Source organism: Dasypus novemcinctus, chromosome 18 (genome assembly GCF_030445035.2).
Source record: "Dasypus novemcinctus isolate mDasNov1 chromosome 18, mDasNov1.1.hap2, whole genome shotgun sequence".
NCBI classification, from domain to species: Eukaryota; Metazoa; Chordata; class Mammalia; order Cingulata; family Dasypodidae; genus Dasypus; species Dasypus novemcinctus.
This window is the reverse complement of record NC_080690.1, coordinates 747,220-770,439: the sequence shown is the minus strand read 5'-3', so window position 1 is coordinate 770,439 and position 23,220 is coordinate 747,220. Positions and strand designations below refer to the sequence as shown.

The following is a 23,220-nucleotide window of genomic DNA, read 5'->3' as shown; positions in this document are numbered from 1 at the left end:
CGAGGCAGAGGACGGCACCCAGCACGCGTGAGGCGACGGCTGGGACCTTCACGCACACACGTTTTACGGTTGGTGAGAGGGGTCTAGCCCCAGTCTGCACCGTCACCTTGACGTGAGGACTGGCATCTGAGGGGCTTTTCTGAAAACCCAGCAGCTGTCAAGAGCCTGGGCTGGGCGTGAGCGGTGCAGTCGGTTCCAGGGCAGGCAGTGCTTGTCAGGGCAGAGCTTTTTCGGGTCACGGTTAGCCTCGGCCTCTAGGAGAAGGGCGTTTCTGAACGCCTGGCTGGGAAGGCTGCAGGTCTTGCTGGATGAGACTGCGGGACGAGCTGGTGCCACGCCCTGGCATCCGCGCTGCCTCGGGGACAGGCCGCCTGCCCTGACGTGTCTACAGCGTGCTGGCGAGCCTGGTCTCTGCGGCAGCAGGGCAGGCCGTTGCTGTGCTCTTGCGCTCGGCCATCCGATCCCGTTCCCATGTATCGTGTTCTAGAGGACAGAACCCGGAGGGACTTCGTGGTGCCGCCCAACCTGGGCACCAGCCCGTCTGGCCGGCCCTGCAGCCGCGCGCCCTGCAGAGCTGCTGCCCGCAGCCTGTGCCCGCCTCCAGCCTCGCCACCAGGAGGACCGGGCTCGGTGAAGGGCGTGTCTGACGAGCTCTGGGCTTCAAGCTCTCTGATGTTTCTTTTAAGTTTCCACTTTTGTTAAAAGACTTATTAGGTGTTTCCATGTGTCACAATTCCATGTGTTAGCAATTCACACGCTAGATCGCTTGCTCTCTCTTTCTTCTTTTTAACTTTATTATGGAATTTTTCAAACCTAACGATGAGGGGAGAGCAGCGTGTGGGGAGCCCACCCCGCCGTGGCTGCTGCCGATGACTGTGGGTCTGCCCCGCGCTCCCGCTCAGGGGTCGTCCGTTCTCAGCACGTGTTCTTCACCATCGGAGAAACACGCAAGACCACGTCACCCTGCGTCAGAAGCACGTTCCCCGGCGCGCCTCGCCTCGCAGGCCGCAGCCCCTGGGTCCCGCGTCCACACCTCGAGGCGGGCGTCAGGGTCCCGCGTGCGCCAGGTCCTCGGTGGGGATTTCTGGTCTTGCTTTTAAACTCGCATGAGAGACCTCATTGTGGGGAGGGCGAGGCAGGTGCGTCGTGTCCCTCGGCCCGAGGAAGCAGCGCTCTGTGGGCCTGGGCCTGCAGCGAGCAGAACCCCTCCCTCTGCGGAGGGCCTGCGCCAGGCTGGTCCTCAGGCACTGCGCCTGCTCTGTCCCCAGGAATGGGCACCTCCGACCATGTCATCGTCCTGGCGTCCACCAACCGAGCCGACATCCTGGACGGCGCTCTGGTGCGGCCCGGCAGGCTCGACCGGCACGTCTTTATCGACCTCCCCACCCTGCAGGTCAGTGCGCAGGCCAGGGCCGGGCGGCGGGTGGCAGGCACACCCCTTTCCCAGGGCCCTCCCCCCGTTCCTGGACTTCCCTTCGGGAAACCCCCAGCAGCCCTGGCTCAGCCATGTCGCGGCCTGCAGCCGGCCTTGCTCGTCGCTGTTATGTGTCCTTTGTCCCGAGCAGCCGGGGCTGGACACGCTGGCCTGGGCTGACCTTTAGAGCAATCCTTTGAAGCCGGGTCCAGGGGGAAAAGGAGGGGCGTCCGCTCACCCTGCTGTGCCCCCACTGGGGCTCTGTGGAGTCTGCTTCCCCAGTTGGAGGCCGCGCCGTGTGGCTGCCCTGAGGCTGCCCGCCAGGCCTCGTGGGGTCCCACCCCCCGAGGAGCAGGAGCCCGGCGGCCCACCTGCCAAGCCACTGCTGGGCGGGGCGGGCGGGGGACGAGGGCGGTCCTCGACTCTGTCCCTCCAGCCTTGGCGGTGCACGTGTGAAGGTGGTCAGGAGGGGAGCGGTGCCCCTTGGTGGCTGAGCACCGGCTTCCTGTGTACGAGGCCCTGGGTTCAAGCCCTGGAACCTAAAAAGAAAGAGTCGGGAGCTCCCCAGGGAACCGGCCACCTTTGAGGCTCTTCGCTTTCCTGTTCCACCGTTCCTCAAAGCGCTCTCCGCTCGCTGAACGGGCTTCCCAAAGCGGCTGAAAAGCCCTCGTCCTGCTTTTCACACACGGCTGCTCTCTCGTCTCGGCTGCTCTCTCGTCTCCGTCTCCGGGGCGGTGGCGTCAGAGAAGGGCCTCCCCCGCGTCCCGCACACGAGCCTGCCCCCGCCTTGGCTGTGACTGGGAAAGACCCGCGCGGGCATCTTTCTCTTCTGCACGGCTGCAGGAGAGGAGGGAGATCTTTGAACAGCACCTGCAGAGTCTGAAGCTGACGCAGGCGAGCGGCTTTTACTCTCAGCGCCTGGCCGAGCTGACCCCTGGATTCAGTGGTACGAGGACCCGTTTCCTTCGCAGCGTGTGCTCTACGTGCCACCCCTGTCAGGGAGAGCCTTGCCTTCCCACCCACAGCCGGCTGCTGTCAGAGTCCTGCTCTCGAGGGCACCCCAGGGCGGGCTGGAGGCCGGAGTCCCAAAGGGTGTCACCTGTGTCTGAGGCCCCAAGGGACCTGCCGGTCCTGTCGGGCTCAATGGCTGTTGGTGTGGGCCCTGCCCTCACCACTCGCCCCTGCCCGTGTGTCCCCTGCCGCCCGGGCCGACGGCACCCGCCCAGCACGAGGCCCTCACCCTGCCCGTGTGTCCCCTGCTGCCCGGGCCGACGGCGCCCGCCCAGCGCGAGGCCCTCACCCTGCCCGCGTGTCCCCTGCCGCCCGGGCCGACGGCGCCCGCCCAGCGCGAGGCCCTCACCCTGCCCGCGAGTCCCCTGCCGCCCGGGCCGACGGCGCCCGCCCAGCGTGAGGCCCTCACCCTGCCCATGTGTCCCCTGCCGCCCGGGCCGACGGCGCCCGCCCAGCGCGAGGCCCTCACCCTGCCCGCGTGTCCCCTGCCGCCCGGGCCGACGGCGCCCGCCCAGCGCGAGGCCCTCACCCTGCCCGCGTGTCCCCTGCCGCCCGGGCCGACGGCGCCCGCCCAGCGCGAGGTCCTCACCCTGCCCGCGAGTCCCCTGCCGCCCGGGCCGACGGCGCCCGCCCAGCGTGAGGCCCTCACCCTGCCCATGTGTCCCCTGCCGCCCGGGCCGACGGCGCCTGCAGCGCGAGGCCCTCACCCTGCCCGCGTGTCCCCTGCCGCCCGGGCCGACGGCGCCCGCCCAGCGCGAGGCCCTCACCCTGCCCGCGTGTCCCCTGCCGCCCGGGCCGATGGCGCCTGCAGCGCGAGGCCCTCACCCTGCCCGCGAGTCCCCTGCCGCCCGGGCCGACGGCGCCCGCCCAGCGTGAGGCCCTCACCCTGCCCATGTGTCCCCTGCCGCCCGGGCCGACGGCGCCTGCAGCGCGAGGCCCTCACCCTGCCCGCGTGTCCCCTGCCGCCCGGGCCGACGGCGCCCGCCCAGCGCGAGGCCCTCACCCTGCCCGCGAGTCCCCTGCCGCCCGGGCCGACGGCGCCCGCCCAGCGTGAGGCCCTCACCCTGCCCATGTGTCCCCTGCCGCCCGGGCCGACGGCGCCTGCAGCGCGAGGCCCTCACCCTGCCCGCGTGTCCCCTGCCGCCCGGGCCGACGGCGCCCGCCCAGCGCGAGGCCCTCACCCTGCCCGCGTGTCCCCTGCCGCCCGGGCCGACGGCGCCCGCCCAGCGCGAGGCCCTCACCCTGCCCGCGAGTCCCCTGCCGCCCGGGCCGACGGCGCCCGCCCAGCGTGAGGCCCTCACCCTGCCCATGTGTCCCCTGCCGCCCGGGCCGACGGCGCCTGCAGCGCGAGGCCCTCACCCTGCCCGCGTGTCCCCTGCCGCCCGGGCCGACGGCGCCCGCCCAGCGCGAGGCCCTCACCCTGCCCGCGTGTCCCCTGCCGCCCGGGCCGATGGCGCCTGCAGCGCGAGGCCCTCACCCTGCCCGCGTGTCCCCTGCCGCCCGGGCCGAAGGCGCCTGCAGCGCGAGGCCCTCACCCTGCCCGCGTGTCCCCTGCCGCCCGCGCCGACGGCGCCTGCAGCGCGAGGCCCTCACCCTGCCCGCGTGTCCCCTGCCGCCCGCGCCGACGGCGCCTGCAGCGCGAGGCCCTCACCCTGCCCGCGTGTCCCCTGCCGCCCGGGCCGACGGCGCCTGCAGCGCGAGGCCCTCACCCTGCCCGCGTGTCCCCTGCCACCCGGGCCGACGGCGCCTGCAGCGCGAGGCCCTCACCCTGCCCGCGTGTCCCCTGCCGCCCGCGCCGACGGCGCCTGCAGCGCGAGGCCCTCCTGCAGCTGAGGCCCCTCTGTGGCTTGTCGGGATCCTTCCCGTAGTTCTTCGGAGAGGCAGCATGAATGAGTCTTTTCTCTTGGCTTTCATTTTAAAAGGGAAATAATACTTTTACTACCATGTAGTTTTTCCTTTTGGACTTTTCCCCTTTTAGTTAGTTTTGTTTTTGTTCGTTCGGGAGGTACTGGGGATTGAGCCTGTGAAGCAGGTGCGCAGCCGCTGAGCTCCACCCACTCCTGGGTTGTTTTTAAGTTGAGCCCCTACCTGGAATCATGCAGGTGCTGCAGAGCCTTAGCCTTCCTGGCCCCCGCGCCTGTAGGAAGGGTGGAGAGCTGAGCCGGACACGGGCCTTCGGGCTCGTTGCTGCTATATAAAGGCCCAGGTCTGGCAGGTCAGAAGTGGCCATAGCCACCGGCCCTCCCTCCTGGTCCCCTGCCCTGCACCTCCGTCTCACCCGCCTCCCCCTGCCTCCTCACTCCCCTGGTCCCTTCCTGCGCTCTGGCAGAGGGGCAGGGGCAGCTACAGATTCCCACCCACCCCGTGTCCTGTCCGTCCCCACAGGCCCGAGGGTCCAGGCCACGGGCCCATTTGCCCGTCGTCTGTGTCGACAGGTGCAGACATAGCGAACATCTGCAATGAAGCTGCGCTGCACGCCGCACGGGAGGGACACAAGTCTGTGCACACCCTGGACTTCGAGTACGCGGTGGAGCGGGTCCTGGCAGGTGGGACCGTGCGCGCCTGTGTTCTACAGGCTGGGCCTTTTCGACAGCTTCCTTTACTCAAAACCGCAAGCCTCACTTACCCGGCAGCAGACTCGTCTTCAAGTAGGAGTGGGAGAGCCTGCTGCCGAGCCGGGGGGCACCACGCGGTGCTCAGCCGCAGAGCCAGGCCTGCAGCACCTCGCCCCACTGGCTGTGCGCTCGGCCAGGAGCCGCTGGGGTCTCAGGCCATGCCAGCAGCACCTCGCCCCACTGGCTGACTGGCTCCCGCACTGGCCCTGCTGACCACTGAGGCCGCAGGCTCTGGTCCGTCTGAGAGGGTTGGATGCAGGCAGTGCTTGGCCACTGCTGCTCCAGGTGGGGTCTGCGGACTTGCGGGGGAGTGTCTAGAAACCCCCGGCCCCCGGCGGGTCGGGGCTCTCTCCTCAGAGCCGAGCTTGGGGGTCTGGCTGCCCGCCACAGGTGTGCGCAGTGCCGGAAGCCCCGGGTGGGAGCTAAGACTCCTTGTGGCCCCTCACCCTCGGTTTGCATTAATGTCTGAGAAGAACGCTCCCGCGCAGTGAGCTGCGCTTGGGGAAGGCTTGGCCCTGCGAGGGAGGAGCTGGTGCAGGGGGCGGCTTAGGCCCCCTTCGTGGCGGCAGGGGCACAGAAAACACGAGAAGCTGCCCTGCTTCTACTAGGGTCTGTGTGTCACATGGCGGTCAGTGCGCCGGCCATCACCGGCCCGGAGGAGGGGCCCCGGGAGGGCCCAGGAGAACTTCCTGTCCTATCGGAGCTGGAATGCGTCTGTGTTAAAGTAAAGCTCGTCCCGTCAGCCTGAGTCAGCTCTGCTGGAGGTGATTGATAGGCCACAGCCCGTGTGCCTGGGGAAGAGCCTATAACTGTCTAATCTTTTGGCGAACGGAAAGTAGATTGTCCTGGTAGCACAGCACACCAAGAACGCTGAACCCGGAGCTCACCCAAGTTGCATAATATGCTGCCACCGGGGAAATGGGCAACAGCGAATGAAACCTCATGGCTGAGAGGCTTCCAGCTGAGGGGTGGAAGGGAGGCTGCTGGCGCTGCCACTGCTCTGTCCGAGGGAAACACGAGGCACTCAGAACTCAGAGGACACCCGTCGCTCAGCGCCGTCGACAGTCCAGAGCAAGGTGCTGCCCTCCCCCTCAAGCGCTGCCGACCCCTCCTGCCTCTGCGCTCAGCGGAGCACCCTGTCGGCCAGCCAACCGACCGAGGGCCGTGGTGCTGGCACGCGGCGGGGGATGCGTTTGGAAGGCTGCACTTGTTCCTGGAAACTGCGGGGTCCCTCTGACTGTCTCACCCGTGCAGAAGTAGAGGAAACGGCGACTCCTCCAGCACCCTTCCCTGAGCTTCCTCCCGGGCTGGGCGCAGTGGGGAGTAGTGTGGGTGGCGGCCCGAGGGAGGGCTGGTGGCGACCCAAGACCGGCCTTGCTTGTGCTGTCTGGCGGCGCTGCTCGGGCGTCCTTGGTGCCTCGGGTGCTGGCGCTTGACGCCAGTGTTTGACACTGTCCTAGGGACCGCCAAAAAGAGCAAGATCCTCTCGAAGGCAGAGCAGAGGGTGGTTGCATTCCACGAGTCGGGCCACGCCCTGGTCGGCTGGTTGCTGGAGCACACGGAGGCCGTGATGAAGGTGAGTCTGCTCGGGGAGCTCAAAGCCCCCAGGCCTGCCTCTGAGATAGTGCAGACGAAGTGCTGCAGGCGGGAGGAGGCAGTGTGGTGCAGCGCAGGCGCGGACCACACTCAGGCCGGGGGCCTGCAGTGCGGTAAGGGTAATGGCTGGAGAGGAATTGGCTTTCCCTGGACCGAGAGGCGTGTCTGGGGCCTTGGCCTCCCCATCCTCACCTGTGCAGTCTTTAAACCAGGAATTGCCATGGTCCTTGTCATCTCTGTGCTCCTTTAGTGAGGATCGGGAAGAAGTGCACATTTTTAGATACGCTGCTTAAATGTCATTTGTGCCCAGTGGCCCGGTCATGTGGTGGTCAGACCGTCCGCTCACCAGCCCAGAATGGGTCGCTCTGTGGAAAGCTGAGGCATGGGACGGCAGCTGCTTCCTGAAGTCTGTGTATCCTGATTTTGCATTTCAAAAATAGAGAAACTAGCAGGTTGCAGTCGGTGCTTAGCTCCCGTCAGCTGAAAAGGCAAGGAGGTGGCTGGGCAGTGTCGGAAAACGTCCTGTCCAGGCCCATCCCTCCTGCTTGAGTAACTTCCAGAATGACTTCCCGACTGACTTTGAAATTTCTTGGTCATAAAAACTTTTATTTCATCTTTCTCCCTTTTCGTCAAGGTCTTTTTCCAAATACATCAGTGGCTAATGCTGAGTAATGATCCCTCCCCGCCGGAAGCCCATCCCCGGGAGCCGTGGGGGAAGGTGTGAGCTCACCTGCTGAGGTCTGGCTTAGACAGAGGCCACCCTTGAGTGAGGAGGAGGCTTTCAGGGGTAACTGTTAGGCATTAGTTCTAATTAGGCTCAGTTTCATTTTTTCAGGAATAAGGTTCATAAGTACAAGCATTAAGATCAAAGATTTGGCATATTGGCCGCTTTTTTAAGATTTATTTTTATTTATTTCTCTCTCCTTTCCCCCGCCCCCAGTTGTCTGCTCTCTTTGTCCATTGTCTGTGTGTTCTTCTGTGACCACTTCTATCCTTTATCAGTGGCACCAGAAATCTGTGTTTCTTTTTGTTGTGTCATCTTTTTGTGTCAGCTCTCCGCGTGTGCGGCGCCATTCTTGTGCAGCTTGCACTTAATTCCGCGCTGGGCGGCTCTCCTTACGGGGCGCACTCCTTGCGCGTGGGGCTCCCCTACGCGGGGGACACCCCTGCGTGGCAGGGCACTCCTTGCGCGCATCAGCACTGTGCGTGGGCCAGCTCCACACGGGTCAAGGAGGCCCGGTTTGAACTACGGATCTCATGTGGTAGGCGGATGCCCTATCCATTGGGACAAGTCCACTTCCCCTGTTTTCTGTCATTAAGTCGCAGTTTATAAATTCCATACCTTTTGGCTATTTTATTTGAGAAAGTGCAGGACCTAACAAGGATGGAAGTTTAATATTTTGTTAGCAGGTGTGGATGTAGCCCAGTGGTCAAGTGCCTGCTTCCCATTACAAGGTCCTGGGTTCAATCCCCAGTACCTCCTAAATTAGTTTTTGTGTGGTTCTCTATTGAGAGAACATACTTATCTTTGACAACAGGAAAACATTTGTATCCTGTAGAAGTGTGCTTCAAGGAATGTTTTCCCCCATGTATCGCTTCTGCGCTAGTGATGTAACTTTATTACAGATCCTGAAAGAATTTTCTTTTTGTATTCTTAATCACAGTCCTCTGCCACCCCAGAGTTGGCTGTTGAACATTCTAGCAACACAGTGTCCCCTTTAGCCACGTGCACGCCCACTTCAGTGCTGTGATCACACCCTCATCAGTGTGCCACCGTCACCTCTGTCCTTTTCCAAACCAGCGCAGAAAGACCCATGAGCACGGCACCCCCGTTTTCTGCTCTGAGGGGAGCGTGGGGCAGCTCCCTCCGCGGGCTCTGCCAGAGGGGCTCGTGGCAGTTGCCGTGGTCGGCACGGCCCTGCGGAATGGGCGCTGCCTGCCGCCTTCCTCTAAACTTCCTCTTCGCGATAGCTGGGCAGCTTCGCCTGTCCTCTTGCCCCTTAGCGCTCGGACGGCCTCAGGCTCCCGGCGAGCATGATGGGGAGGCCCTAGGCGCCTGTCCCGTCCCTGCCGCCCTGGCCACATGGGGTGGGGCTCCAGCCTGGCTCGGGACCGGTGCTTCTTCGGCAGGCGGCCTGGGAGGAGGCCAGAGGGAATGGTGGGCGCTGTCGCCCTTCTGGTTGGCTTCCATTGGGTGGCTGTCAGACCCTAGCTCCACGTGCGCAGTAAGTGCTGGCTCCCGATCCCAAGTCCCTTTCTGCTCCCATGAGCCGCCCCTTTGACGGGATGGAAACGAGGACAGCGCATGTGTCCCTAACTGCACTGCCTGCTGCTGACCCTCTGTCCTGGCGCCCTGCAGGTCTCCATCGCGCCGCGGACAAATGCCGCCCTGGGCTTTGCCCAGATGCTGCCCCGGGACCAGCACCTCTTCACGCAGGAGCAGCTGTTTGAGCGGATGTGCATGGCCCTGGGCGGCCGGGCCTCAGAGGCGCTCTCCTTCAACAAGGTCACTTCCGGTGAGCCCACACCGGCGCAGCCGGCCTGAGTCCTGGCCGCGTGGCACCTGGTGGCCCTGGGAGGGCTCTGAGCAAGGAGCTGGACTCGTGGGATTGAAGCGCAGTGTCAGCTTCACGTGGTGTGTTAGCAGCTTTGCTGAAATAGAACCCACAGGCACACCCCCACCCACTTGACGTGTGCATAGGACGTTTCGGAGGGTTTTAGCCGGTTCAGTCAGTTTTAGCACATTTTCGTCACCTCAGAAGCAGCCACGTGCTCTGTAGCTGTTGTCCCTACCTACCCTGGCCCTAACCACTGACCTCCTCTCCACCTTCATAGACTTCCTGGGTAGGTCTTTGTTTTTTCTAGTGTTAACACTGGAAAACACTAGATAACATAAAACCTGCCGTTTTAAGCACGTTGGAGCATGTAATTGGGTGGCCGCCATCACCGTCTCCCTCTGCCGATACGTTTTCGTTGCCCCAAGCAGGAGCTCCGTGCCGGTTAAGCATTCCCTCTCGCCGGGCGCGGCGGCAGTCAGCTGCCCTCTGCGGGTTTGTCCTGTAAAAGGCGTCGCTCAGCAGCGGTCCTCAAGGCTGCGTGGTGTGCGCCCGAGCGCCGTTCCCCCCTCGGAGCACCGCGCTGCCCCGCTCCTCCTCTGGGCCCCGGGCGGTCGTGACAGCGTCAGCAGACAGCCTGCCCTCTTGGCTCTCCCACTGCAGGTGCGCAGGACGACCTGAGGAAGGTCACCCGGGTCGCCTACTCCATGGTGAGGCAGTTTGGGATGGCGCCCAGCGTCGGCCCCGTCTCCTTCCCTGAGGCGCAGGCGAGCTCGGCGGGAGTCGGGCGGCGCCCCTTCAGCCAGGGCCTGCAGCAGCTGATGGACCAGGTGAGTGCGGCCGCGGCCTGCTGGGGCGGGGTCCGGGGCACGGGGCTGTGAGGCCCAGGCTGCTCTCCCCTCCCTCGCAGGAGGCCAAGCTGCTGGTGGCCAGAGCCTACAGGCGCACGGAGCAGGTGCTGCGGGACAACCTGGACAAGCTGCAGGCGGTAAGGCTCCTGGCTCTCCCCCACGGAAGTGACCACGGAGCTCCAGGGGCACGTGGAGCCACCTGGGACCCTCCAGTCTCCTTGTTTGTTTTTGGTTTTCGATTATGAGATTGATGAACACCTTGCTTGAAAGCAGAAGAATAACGTCCAGTTTCCCAGCTATGGCGATGCCCAGGCACGCCCACTTCTGCTTCATCTGACCTTTTCCCTGGAGTTTTGTTTGCTTTTTTTTTTTTTAAAAGATTTATTTATTTATTCCCCCCTTGCGGCTTGTTTCTTGCTATCTGGTCTCAATGTCCATTCGCTGCACCTGTTTCTGTATCTGCTTGTCTCCCCTTGTGCCATCTTGCTGTGTCAGCTCTCCGTGGCATGCGGGCCAGCCTGCCCTCATAAGGAGGCCCCGGGATGCGAAGGCAGGGCCTCCCAGGGGTAGACAGGAGCCCCATCAATTGAGCCACAGTCGCTTCCTTGTGTTCCTTTCAATAACTTTTTTTATTTTGAGTAATTTTAGGTTTCCAGGAAAGCTGGGGGCACAGCACACTTCCTGTACACCCCACCCCTTACCAGCTGAGGCCCTGACTTCATCCAGACGCCCTTTGTTTTCCCCCAAAGTCCCTGAAGCCTTCTAGGAGCCCCACGGTGTCCAGTCGTCCGTGCCATGATCATGCTGGTCGGGCGCCCGTGGGCGTCCCTCGACATCAGTCTGTCTGGTGTGCCTCGTGGTCGGATCGTCTCCAGGGGCCTGGGGGTGCAGGGACACAGCGGCTGCCGAGCCTCCATCCAGAACGGACAGCGCGGCGCGATGCCTCTGTGGCATGCTGGGTGGACAAAGGGGGCACGGAGTCCTTTCTCCAGCTTGTTCTCGTAGAGAGAGGCGGGGGCTCTGCAGGCTGGGGGCTCATGAGCAGAGCCTCGGGCCCCCCACCACCGAGCCAGGGCCTGCGCTGGGTGGGCTGACCGGTGCTGCTCTCGAGCACCCGGGCAGGGGAAGGGCCAGGGCCCCCTCCCTCTGCACCCCCTGCCCCTCACCCGTGCCCCCTGTACCCCATCTGCACCCCACCTGCGCCTTCTACCTCCACCTGCACCCCTTCCCCCACCCACACCCCCTGCCCCCCACGTGTGCCCCCCACACCCCACCTGCCCTCTCTACCTCCACCTGCGTCCCCTGCCCTCCACCTACACCCTCTATCTCCACCTGTGCCCCCTGCATGCCACCTGTGTCCTCTGCCTTCCACCTGTGGCCCCTGTACCCCACCTGTACCCCCTACACTCCACCTGCACCCCACCTGTGCCCCCTGCCCTCCACCTGCAGCCCCTGCCCTCCACCTGTGCCCCCTGCACCCCACCTGTGGGCCCTGCACCCACACATCCACACCCACGCTCCCCATGTGAGCTGTGTCCACCTTTCTTCTGCTCACGCTGACGACCCTCGTTGCTGGGCGTGCGGGGCTGACCTGTCTGAGTGGCCATCCACAGCTAAACCTCGTCTAGGCAGGATCGCTGCAGGCAGCGGGTCCTACAGAAGCCGCAGCTGCGCTCAGGGCTGGGCCGCGGCCGAGGGGGTGCTGCCCGCAACAGCCACAGGCAGGGCTCTCCAGATGGCGCTGACGCGCCTCCTGTGTCCCCAGATCCCCTGCCCACGCAGACAAGCTGCTCTGGACCGGAGTCTAGGTTGTCACAAATGAGCAATTCGAAAGGGGAGGAGACCCATGGGGTGGCAGCCAGGAAACCTGTGTCCCGGCTGAGCGATCCTTTGTCTGATGTCCTGCCCATGGGGCGAGGAGCCTCAATGCATGAGCATGCTGGGCGCAGCCCCCCGCAGGCCTCTGCCCTGCAGACGCCCTACTCTGCGCGGCGCAGTCAGCTCACGGCCGGTCTTCCCTTCCAGCTGGCAGACGCACTGCTGGAGAAGGAGGTAATCAGCTACGAGGACATTGAGGCCCTCATCGGCCCACCTCCCCACGGGCCCAAGAAGATGATCTCGCCCCAGACGTGGGTTGACGCTGAGAGAGAGAAGCAGGGCTCCGGGGACGAAGAGGCCCCTGCCCGGCCCCCTTTGCGTGGGGGAGAGCCGGACAAGGAAGAGCCAGCCTGGCCCAAGTAGTGGGGCCGCTCTGTAGCGGCGCTGTCCCCAGCAGGGCTGCCAAGCCCCGCGCCTGCCTCGGCCCTGTGGGCCCCGCCGGCGGCAGCACCCGTTCCACCATGACTAGTAAATGTCCTTGCAGGGTCCCCTGGCTTAATTCCGTGTCTAATGTCTTTTCCCCGTGGGGAGGCAGCGCGATGCCCCCCAGTGCCCTGAGTCCCCACATGTCCCTGTCACGGGGGGCAGCTCCTGCGGACCCCAGCCCGTGGTCTCCCAGCGCCATGGGCCCTGTTTTGCTCAGCGCGAGACCCGCTGCGGTCTGGGTGCAGGCCGGGCCGCTGTCCTGCGGGCATTCCTGGGCTTCTGCGCTGAGAACGCTGTGCTCACGCTTCACGTGGCGGCTCGGGCCCGCGGAGCCGAGCACCTGCCTTGGCCCTGCCGAGCGAGCTGCAGCCTGGCGGGAGCCACAAGCCCTGTGCTGAGCCCAGGTCGACGCCGTCGAAAGCCCCTGCAGGAGTCCTAGCCCAGCCGAGGGCAGTGCCCAGGCCAGCCTGCCCCGGCTGGACGGGCCGAGCACGCTTGCTCCGGTGTCTGAGTGAGCGGGCCTGCCTGCGCCAGGCCTTGGGGTTTCACAGGGCTGGAGCGAGGACGGGAGCACTTCCTGTGCTTTCTGGGGGCGGGCGCAGGTAGCACTGAGCACCTGGAGGGAGGGGCGGGCACCCTGTGTGAATTCATCCCCGAAGGGCCCTGGAGCTCTAGCGCTGTAGCAGCAGGACCCGGGCCCGTCTCGCAGGTCTGGTTTGTCCTTTGGAAAACCAGTTGCTGGGGAGGGTCAGGAGCTCAGCCAGGAAGTGGGTGGACGTGGTGGGAAGCACAGCTCGGCCCCCGGCTAGGCCTGGCGTCCTGGGGCCCCTGAGGAGCTCGCCAGGGGAGGAAGGCCCTCGGGCTCTGCTCTTGGTGGTGGACAGCAGGTGCTGGCAGCCCCTGGCCCTGCTCAGTGACCTGTGAGTCCTCCGCGCACCCAGCACACGGTGCTGAGGAGAGCGTGTGGGTGGGAGCCGTGCCGGCCTCGGGAGCTCCTGCCCGTGCCCTGGGGAGCAGCCAGCGCCCGGGCGCCCGAGGCTCCCTCCTCCCACCAGCCTGGCTGTGAGCAGTGCTAGGTGGAAGCTGCCCTCGTCCAGGACCCTCTGACGTCTCCTGAGATAAACATGCATTTTTAGCAGTATTTTGTACAGCATAGAAAGTCCCAGAAATTCAGCAAAGATTATCAAGTGAAATTAACCCATAGTTCTAAAATCATAACCTGTTCTCTGCTCTAATCTAAACTTAGTTTTTCACTGATGTGAAGCATTTCTTAGACATCTTGGACTTGGCCTAAATCCGACTTCTCTGTAGGCCATGATTGGCCAGGAGTATTTTGGTAAACACGGTTAGGATGCTAATTTCTGCAGTGTTACAGGGACTTTTTTTTTTTCAAAACACTGTAAAATCACTTTGCCACTGATACTGATTTAAAACAGCCATTAATTTAAACAACAAAGATTGCACGTGTGGAGGGACTGCGGAAGCTGCTTGTGGCTTCCTTCGGTGGCTCTCCTCCGAAGCAGACCCAGTCCCTGGAGATGTCGGGAGGTGAGGGACCCTGGGAGCCATGGAGCACCCCTCCCCAGGCCTGCACCCGGGCTCTGGCTTGGGTGGTCTGGGGCAGTCGCGTGCCCTTCCAGCACTTGCAGGCCCGGCCGAGCCCTGGGCAGTGTGGCACCTGGGGAGCCAGCCCGTCCCTGGAGTCAGAAGGACGTGGACGTCTTGGTAACTTCACTTCTCTAATTTTCCCCACTGAGAAAGCTGAGTGTGCTTACAGCAGGATTTCTTTTCAGAACTTTCTTGCCCTGTTTTCCATACTTTTTAAAGGAAGTGAGTATGGAATAGCGAGATGTGGAAAAACGGGCCCCGTGGCTGTCTGGGTTGCGTGCAGCAGGCAAGGTCCCTGGGTTCCTACTTCTCTGAACGCTCAGTTCTGAGCAGCAGTAACTCCCAAGCTCCAGCTGCCAGGGCCGCAGCGGCACTGCCCATGTCCAGGTTAGGAAGGGGCACAGAGACCTGCCCGGGGGCAGTGCTGGGACGCTGCCCTGGGCCTCGGGGACGGGGTGGAAGGGAGCACGGGCTGCGGGTGGCTTATGTCAGAAGAAGCCTGTTGATCCGGGGCAAGCGTGGGTCCAGCAAGCTGCTTGGTTACTCAGCCGGGCGCTGCCAGGATGGAGCGGGCCCCAAGCCCAGCTCCCTGGACAAGGCGAGCTGTGAACGACGGTGGGCTCTGTGCCCCTGGATCGTAAGGACACGGGACGTGAGCTCACTGTCCCCTCCCCTCTCCCCTGCACTGGAGGCCCTTCCTGCAAGCAAAGCCCCAGGGGATGGGACGGGGGGGGGGGGGGGGGGGGGGGGAGCCAGCACCCTCATGACAGCACAGTGGGAAGGGGCTGGAGTACAGAGGGCGAGTACCTTGCCCGGTGCCTGAACCTGGGATGAGGGCCAGACCCAAGCCAGGCCTGTGATGGGGGCTTGAGCACCCAGACCAGCCCCCGAGCTGGGGGGGGGGGCAGGCTGCAGGCGCTGCAGACCTTCCTCTGCCCTCAGGGCCCTGCGTGCTGCTGATGGGCGGTTGCAGCGCCCTGGTGCCCATTTCCCAGCCGCTTTCTCTGCTTTCTACCTGCGCCTTCCTGACTACAAATTTGTTAGTCACTGGAGAGTACAGCCTTATACCTGAGAGAATGCCTAAATTCCAGAAATAACAATAAAATATCAAAATGCCCAAGTTTCAGCAAAAGGTTATAAAATACTCCAACAGGAAGTGATGACCCAGGCAAAGGAGATTAAAAGCATTAGGGGGAAACGGACTTTGGCCCAGTGGTTAGGGCGTCCGTCTACCACATGGGAGGCCCGCGGTTCAAGCCCCGGGCCTCCTTGACCCGTGTGGAGCTGGCCCATGTGCAGTGCTGATGCGCGCAAGGAGTGCTGTGCCACACAGGGGTGTCCCCCGCGTAGGGGAGCCCCACGCGCAAGGAGTGCACCCTGTAAGGAGAGCCGCCCAGCGTGAAGGAGGGAGCAGCCTGCCGAGGAATGGCGCCGCCCACACTTCCCGTGCCGCTGACGACAACAGAAGCGGACAAAAAAGAAACAAAACGCAGCAAAAAGACACAGAAAACAGACAACCGGGGGAGGGGAGGGGAATTAAATAAATAAAAATAAATCTTAAAAAAAAAAAAAAGCATTAGGGAAGCAGATTTAGCTCAACTGATAAGAGCGTCCGCCTACCACATGGGAGGTCCAGGGTTCAAACCCAGGGCCTCCTGACCCGTGTGGAGCTGGCCCATGAGCAGTGCTGATGCGCACAAGGAGTGCCCTGCCACGCAGGGGTGCCCCCCGCGTAGGGAAGCCCCATGTGCAAGGAGAGCACCCCATAAGGAGAGCTGCCCAGTGTGAAAGAAAATTCAGCCTGCCCAGGAATGGCGCCGCACACACGGAAAACTGATGCAGCAAGATGGTGCAACAAAAAAAGACAGATTCCCATGCCGCTGACAACAACAGAAGCGGACAAAGAAGAACACGCAGCAAATGGACACAGAGAACAGACAACTGGGGGGGGCGGTGAGAGAAATAAATCTTTAAAAATTACCAATAAATTTTTAAAAAATTCAGTAATGGGTTCAACAGCAGTTTGGAGCTGGCAGAAGAATCAGAAAACATGAAGACAAGACCACTGAAATCCCATCTGAGGAGCAGAAAGGAAAAGTTCACAGAACCTGTGGGATGCCCCACGTGTGCAGGCATACACACTGTGGGAGTCCAGAAGGAGAGAGGGAGCGGAGAGGTTATTCAAAGAAATAATGGCTCAAAACTTCCCTCGTTAAGACATGAATATACACTTACAAGACACTCAACGCACAACTCCAAATAGGATAAACTCAAAAATCAAACCATCAAATGCCAAAGATCGAGAATTGTGAAAGCCAGAGAAGCAACTGGTCCATACGGGGAGCCTCAAGGTAAGTGCCATTCTCATCAGAAACCATGGGGGCAAGAAGGCAGTGGGGAGACAGATTTAAAGTAATGAGAGCAAAAAACTCTAAACCAAGAATTCCATTTCCAGCAAAACTGTCTTTCAAAAAGGAGGATGGGAACCCTAATGTAAACTATGGATCATCGTTAATAAGTACAATTAAATTAATAATCTTTCAATTATTATAACAAAGGTACCACTTAATACAAAGTGTTAAAAATTGGGTAGGGATATAAGAACACTTTTATGCACGCTTTTTCTGTACAACTACAACTTCTCTAATTTAAAAAATTACTTTTTAAAAGAGGGTGGAATGAGGACATTCCCGGTTAAACAAGAGGCGAGGGCTTATCACCAACAGCCAGCCCAGCGAGGAAGGACCGCGTGGGTGAATGCCAGTGCCGCTGCGCTTTGCTTTGTGACTCCACTCGTTGCTTCCTAGAGGATCTAAAAGGCAAATGCATAAAGCGTAGCGACGCGAGTGGGCGCGGGATGGGGCGCGGCTGGTGGCTCACGTGGCGCCCTGCCCCTCAGGACGAGCTGGCCCATCGCCCCGGGGCTCCGGGTCGGGACGAGGCCGGCCACGAGGCCGGGCGGCGGGCGAGTCCATCCGCTCCAACGAGGCCCGGCCAGGAAAGCGCTCCTGGGCGGGAAGTCACTGCGGCCCTGGGCGGGAACGAGGGGCCGCGTGGCCCGGAGGCCGCGGGCGCATGCGCTCTCGCCGCCCGGGGCGTGGCCCCACCAGGCTGCCCGCGCCCTCGGGAGCGCGCCCGGGACGGCTGTGCGCCCGCGGGGGGCGGCGAGGACCGCGGGAACCGGGCGGCCCCGCACTGCCCGCGGCCCCCACCCGGGGCGCGGCCTCAGCCCGCGGGGGAGCAGCCCGCGCTGCTTCTGCCTCCTGAGCTCGCGCCCGAGCCCGGGCGTGCCGCTGAACAGCAGGACGGCAGAGAAGGCGGAGAGCCGGATCCAGAAGGGAAAGTTGCTCAAATCTGAGTGGCAAACCAGCCAGCGGGGGTAAGGCTGAACTATTCGGGCTTCAGCAGCTGGGTGGAGACCAGATGTGCCCAGCGGTCGTTTTTGTTGCTCCTGGGAAGGAAAGAATTTTCCTGGTGGAAATTTCAATTCCTCAGATAGCTACAGAAGACAACAAAACCTGTGAAATCTTGGGGAACAGTTTGGCAAACAATAGCGAAGTCTGTCCAGAGACCGTACATGTCCAGGAGGAAATGCAGGAGAAGAAAACACCGACTCAGGAGGCGGTGCAGAGCCTCGCCCGCCGCCCGGGCCCTGCCGGAAGCAGAGCCTTCCTGGGGACTCTGGCAGTGTGTGGCGGGTTAGGGAGAAAGCTCACTTTGGGGACGTGGGGACATTTTTCTTTGCAACTTTCACCCGTGATACTTCTATAAAAAGGATTCACAACTACTTTGATGTGACAAAATCAGAAGAAAAGGCATTGGTCAAGAATCAAGAGCCCAAACGAGTCCCCCACCCGAGCCAGCGCTCCGGCCTTCACCGCCTGAACCCACTCCTCATCCTTATGCATAGCCTAGCTTCCTACTTTACAAAGAAACCAGGCGTTCGGCCGCCAGCTGCCTCAGCCTGGTTTAAGCCCTTCCGTGCTGGGACTTAGGTGCTTCCTGCTTCTCTTTGCCACCTTCCCACGTGTTTCCTGTGGCTCACTGGCTGAACCCCGGCCAGGCTCCATCCTCCCTCCAAGCAAGAGGCCGCGCCCCTCAGGGGCTGCACGAATTCTCTTTTCTTCCAGAGGCCTCACGCTTTTCCTTTGCAGTTGGCTGGGTCTGGCTGGGCCCCAGTCCATAGCTGGCCCCCTCCTCCTCCCGCCCCGCTCTGTGCCCGGGTCCCCTGGCCTCTCTCCTGCCGCTGCCTCCCTGCCCCGTCACGCTCTTCACCACCGGAGGGTGGCCTTCCAGCCAGCCACTTGGCCCCCGCCCTCCTTACCTCCTCAGTCATCTAAATTTGCTAATTAAATCCTTTTAGAAATAAATGCAAATCTGATCAAATCACCACCTTGCTTCAAACTGTCTACAGCCGGCTTGGGAAGTCCCCCAGGCAGGGACGTGTGATACGGCCATTGTTAGTGACTTTTAGACCTGCCAAGAAGGAGGCACAAAGTACTCTGTATGCACACAGTTCTAGGTTACAACAAAAATGAAGAAATTGGGTAAAATCTAAACAAAAACTTTTTTTTTCATGTTAAACAATTTTTATTTAAACTTGGGAATATTAAAATTATTTTCCCCATTCTCAAGTTTTAGAATTACAGAAAAGGCGATTTTAGGTTACTTAATTTTATCTTTGGAAAATACAATATTGCTTATTTTCTCTAGTTCCTTTTTTTTCTCTGCAAAAAGAATTATTAAAAACTAAGGTTAGGAAGTGGATGTGGCTCAAGTGACTGGGCTCCTGCCTACCACATGGGAGGTCTGTGGTTTGGTTTCTGGTGCCTCCTAAAGAAGACAGTGAGCTGGGGTGATGGGCATGTGCAACGAGCTGACACCACAAGGTGATACAACGAGACACAAAAAGAAAAACATGATGTGAGACAGAACAAAGCTGGGAATGGAGGTGGCCTAAGTGATTAGGTGCCTCCCTCCCACATCAGAGGTCCTGGGTTCAGTTCCCGGTGCTTCCTAAAGAAACAAAGAAGATGAACAGACACAGCAAGTGCAAACAACAAGGGGGGGGGGAGAAATAAAATAAATCTTTAAAAAACCAAAAACTAAGGTTGACATTGTAAAAAAATGTAATGATACATCACTGGCTTTGGACTCAATATATAAATGTAACTTGTGACAAGGACTACAGAGAGGTGGGGGGATGGAGAGGTGCAGGCACAGAGTTGATGTATACTATTTTTTTTTAAATAAGGTTTTTTTAAAAAGATTTATTTAATCCCCCCTCCCTGCTGTCTGCTCTCTGTGTCCATTCACTGTATGTTCTTTTATGTCTGTTGTCTTCTCATTAGGCAGCTCTGGGAACCGATCCTGGGACCTTCTGGAGTGGGAGAGAAGCGATCATTCTCTTGTGCCACCTCAGCTCCCTGATCTGCTGTGTCTCTTATTGTCTCTCCTCTGTGTCTCTTTTTGTTGCATCATCTTTCTGCACCAGCTCTCCACATGGGCCAGCACTCCTGTGTGGGACAGCACTCTGCACAGGCCAGCACTCCACGTGGGCCAGTTCACCACATGGGCCGGCTTGCCCTCACCAGGAGGCCCTGGGCATCAAACCCTGGACCTCCATATGGTAGACGGGAGCCCAATCGCTTGCGCCACATCTGCTTCCCTTAACGTATATTATTGAAGTTAAGTTCATATCAGGGAAGTGGACTTGGCAGGAAGCAGAAGTGGTTAGGGCGTCTGTCTACCACACGGGAGGTCTGTGGTTCAAACCCCGGGCCTCCTTGACCCATGTGGAGCTGGCCCACGCGCAGTGCTGATGTGCTCAAGGAGTATCTTGCCACGCAGGGGTGCCCCCGTGTAAAGGAACCCCACGCACAAGGAGTGTGCCCCGTAAGGAGAGCCGCCCAGCGCGAAAGGAAGTTCAGCCTGCCCAGGAATAGCGCTGCACACATGGAGAGCTGACACAACAAGATGACGCAACGAAAATACACACAGATTCCTGTGCCGCTGACAACAGAAGCGGACAAAGACCACGCAGCAAATAGACACAGAGAACAGACAACTGGGACGGGGAGGAGAAGGGGAGAGAAATAAATAAATAAATCTTTAAAAAAAAAAGTTCATATCAAAGCAGAGAGACTGTAATAGAGTTACCATTAAGGACAGCTATTTCCAAGACAGGCCCTCTTTTTTTTTTAAAGATTCAGTTTTTATTTCTCTCCCCTTCCCTTCCTCCGTTGTCTGCTCTCTGTGTTCATTCACTGTGTGTTCTTCTGTGTCTGCTTGCAATCTCGTCAGAGACACCAGGAGTCTGTGTTGCTTTGTTTGTTGTGTCATCTTGCGTCAGCTCTCCGTGTATGCAACGCCACTTCTGGGCAGGCTGCACTTTTTTCGCGCTGGGCGGCTCTCCTTATGGGGCACACTCCTTGGGCGTCGGGCTCCCCTACGTGGGGGACACCCCTGCGTGGCACGGCACTCCTTGCATGCATTAGCACTGTGCCTGGGCCAGCTCACCACATGGGTCAGGAGGCCCTGGGTTTGAACCCTGGACCTTCCACATAGTAGGTGGATGCTCTATCATTGAGCCACTTCCACTTCCACAAGACAGGCCCTCTTGATCCCCACTACAAAGGACAAATGTGTCTTTTAGTGAGAAGGTGATTTGTTGTGAGTGCACAAGCAAGGAACTAGGGGAAGCTTCCGCAAACCAGTTCAAAGTGAAAATGGGAACTAGGGTTTTTATAGGAGAAAGAGAAAAAAAAAAAGGGTAGTTGAGAAGAAAAACAAGTGATGCCAGGGGTCTTGTGAGGAAGGTACTGTTAGAAAGCTGCACCTGTAAGAGAACAAAAATTCACCCAATGGTGGAGGAGAAAAGAATTTATTCACGATCCTGCAATTTGCACATTTTCCAGCTATCAATAGAGTTAGGATGTTAAGTTTAAGCCTCATAATAACCACAATGAAAATATCAGAGAATATACAATTTATAGAGATAGAAATTAGAATACAGATTACCAGGGATGGGAGGAAGGGGCAATGGGAAATTAATGCAAAAGGAATGTAGGGTTTCTGTTGTGGAGGAAGGGAAAGTTCTAGTAATGGAAGGTGGTGAGGGTACTGTTATATTGCAAATGTGATGAAACCCACTGAATGATGTACTTGGGAGGAGTTGGGATGGGAAATTTATTTTATATGTCTCTATATTTCCATGATTAATAGAAAGAAGGTAAAGAGGGAATGACATGTAACACATGATACTGGATGGGATCTAAGAATGGAGGAGAAAAGGTTCAAAAGAACATTAATGGGACATAAGGAAAAGTTGCAATACAGAATATAAGCTTTATGTCACTCAAATTCCTTCATAACTGCTTTTAAGGTGGTTACATAAGTCAATATCCTTCTTGGTAGGAAATATGTGTGGAGGATGTACGCAACTTGCCACCAAATGTTCAATAGATAATATATTAATGGGTGCATGGATGAAAGAAGGGGAGGGATGCGGATGGGGGAAAAAGAAAGAAGGAAGGAAGGGAAGTAAAGAAAGAAAGGAAAAAAACAGCAAAGGTGGCAAAATGTTGAAATTGGTGAATCTGGTATCTGAGGAGGTAAGGGTATGTTCAAGCTCTCTGTATGGGGTTTCATTTTTCCAATTATGTTGTAAGTTTTTAGTTATTTTGAAATTACAAGTAAAAAAAAGTAAAAATAAAGAGCTTAACAAAAGTGAGAAAAGTGATCTTGGCACTGACATCGAACATGTTTAGCTTCCTAGAATATGCATCTCAGAAAATATTACTGATGCAGTATGAAGTACAAAAGCATCACCTACAAAATATTTTTCTAATATAAACACAGAAAAGGCAAAAATCTAGTGCAATGAACACATGCAGACCTTTCATTTAGATTCAAACTTCAGCAAGCATCTCAAGAACAAACTCCTACAAAACCACAGAACCATTGTCAAATCTAAGTAAACTCACAGTTACCTCTAATATATGATATCCAGGTCATATTTAAATTTCCAAGTATCCACAAAACATTTTTTTTAAAGCTCTTTTACTCCAATCCTCTAATCCAGGATCCAAAATCAGGTTTCCTCATTGTACCTGGTTGTTAATATACATTTGGGTTAAACATTTGGTAAGACTTTTGACCTAACTTCCAGTTTATAGGAATCATAGGAGAGAGAAACAAGTTCAACCACACAAACAGGAGAAAAAAATCAGCTAACTCCAGAAGACATTTAATAGTCTACAAGACAATAATCTGGGCTTTATAAAGAAAAAAGCAAGCGCAGGAGCTGGATTCACATTAAAAGATACTAAGGAGACACAAAATGAAAGGCATGGACACATTTTTAGATCAGGTAGGACTTATGCACCTGATACTAGAAAAAAATAAGGAATTGTTCATTTTCTTAGGTGTGATGATGGTATTTCAGTAAATGGGAGACTCACTTTTAGAGGATGCTTTTCAAGGAGAGGCATATAAGAGAAGTATCAAGAGACATTTTCAAATGCTTGGCAAATAGACAAGTACATGAAGCAAATGAGGCAAAACGTTAACAAGTATTGAATTCAGATCTAGGTACATATGGATGATTATCTTTTTCCTGCTTTTCTGTAATTCCGAAATTTAATATTTTAAAAAATTGGGGGAAAAGAGAAAATATTATTGATTTTTGTTCAAGCTTATTGAATAAATAAGCGCTTACAAAATCAATTCATAAAAGTACTCCCCAGCGGAGTTATTAGATTTTAGGGAATTATTGTGGATTTTGTTACGTAATGTGATTAATAGAATGACCCTGATTTAAGAGAAACATGCTCAAGTTTTTGGGCCATCGTTTATATTAAATTACTTAATTCTTAGAGAGTTAGAACTTAAAAGGTATGGAGTTTCTATTTGGACCAATGGAAAAGTTCTGGTAGTGGATGGTGGTAACGTAACACGAGTGTGAATGCAAATTAACAGCACTGGATGTGATTAGGTTGTATATATGGTACTAAAATTTTTAAAAAGTTTTAAATCTATGGAACCGCACATCACAGTGAACCCTAAGTTAAACCATGGACTACAGTTAATAGTACATTATAAAAATGTGCTTTCATCAACTTTAAAAAATGTACCACACTGACGCAAGGTGTTAATAGTATGGTGTATGAGAACCCTGTGTAGTGTGCATGGTTTTTCCATAAACCTACTACTTCTCTAACAAAGTTTTTTGAAAGAGAAACAAAAACACTCTGAAAGTCGTCAGT

At 57.8% G+C, this 23,220-nt stretch overlaps 1 protein-coding gene across 2 annotated transcripts in view; it reads left to right on the top strand.

Annotated features, from left to right (window-relative positions):
* SPG7 (SPG7 matrix AAA peptidase subunit, paraplegin) overlaps positions 1-12,419 on the top strand; it is a 44,574-nt gene extending 32,155 nt beyond the window's left edge. For both annotated transcript variants that reach the window (XM_004471919.4, XM_058279556.2), the window contains exons 10-17: positions 1,269-1,393; positions 2,258-2,360; positions 4,861-4,971; positions 6,501-6,616; positions 8,996-9,152; positions 9,855-10,021; positions 10,102-10,179; positions 12,068-12,419. In XM_004471919.4, coding sequence (XP_004471976.1) covers positions 1,269-1,393; positions 2,258-2,360; positions 4,861-4,971; positions 6,501-6,616; positions 8,996-9,152; positions 9,855-10,021; positions 10,102-10,179; positions 12,068-12,283 — 1,073 coding nt within the window. In that variant the 3' untranslated portion in view covers positions 12,284-12,419. The remainder of the gene's footprint in view (positions 1-1,268; positions 1,394-2,257; positions 2,361-4,860; positions 4,972-6,500; positions 6,617-8,995; positions 9,153-9,854; positions 10,022-10,101; positions 10,180-12,067) is intronic.
* The last annotated feature ends 10,801 nt before the right edge of the window (positions 12,420-23,220 follow it).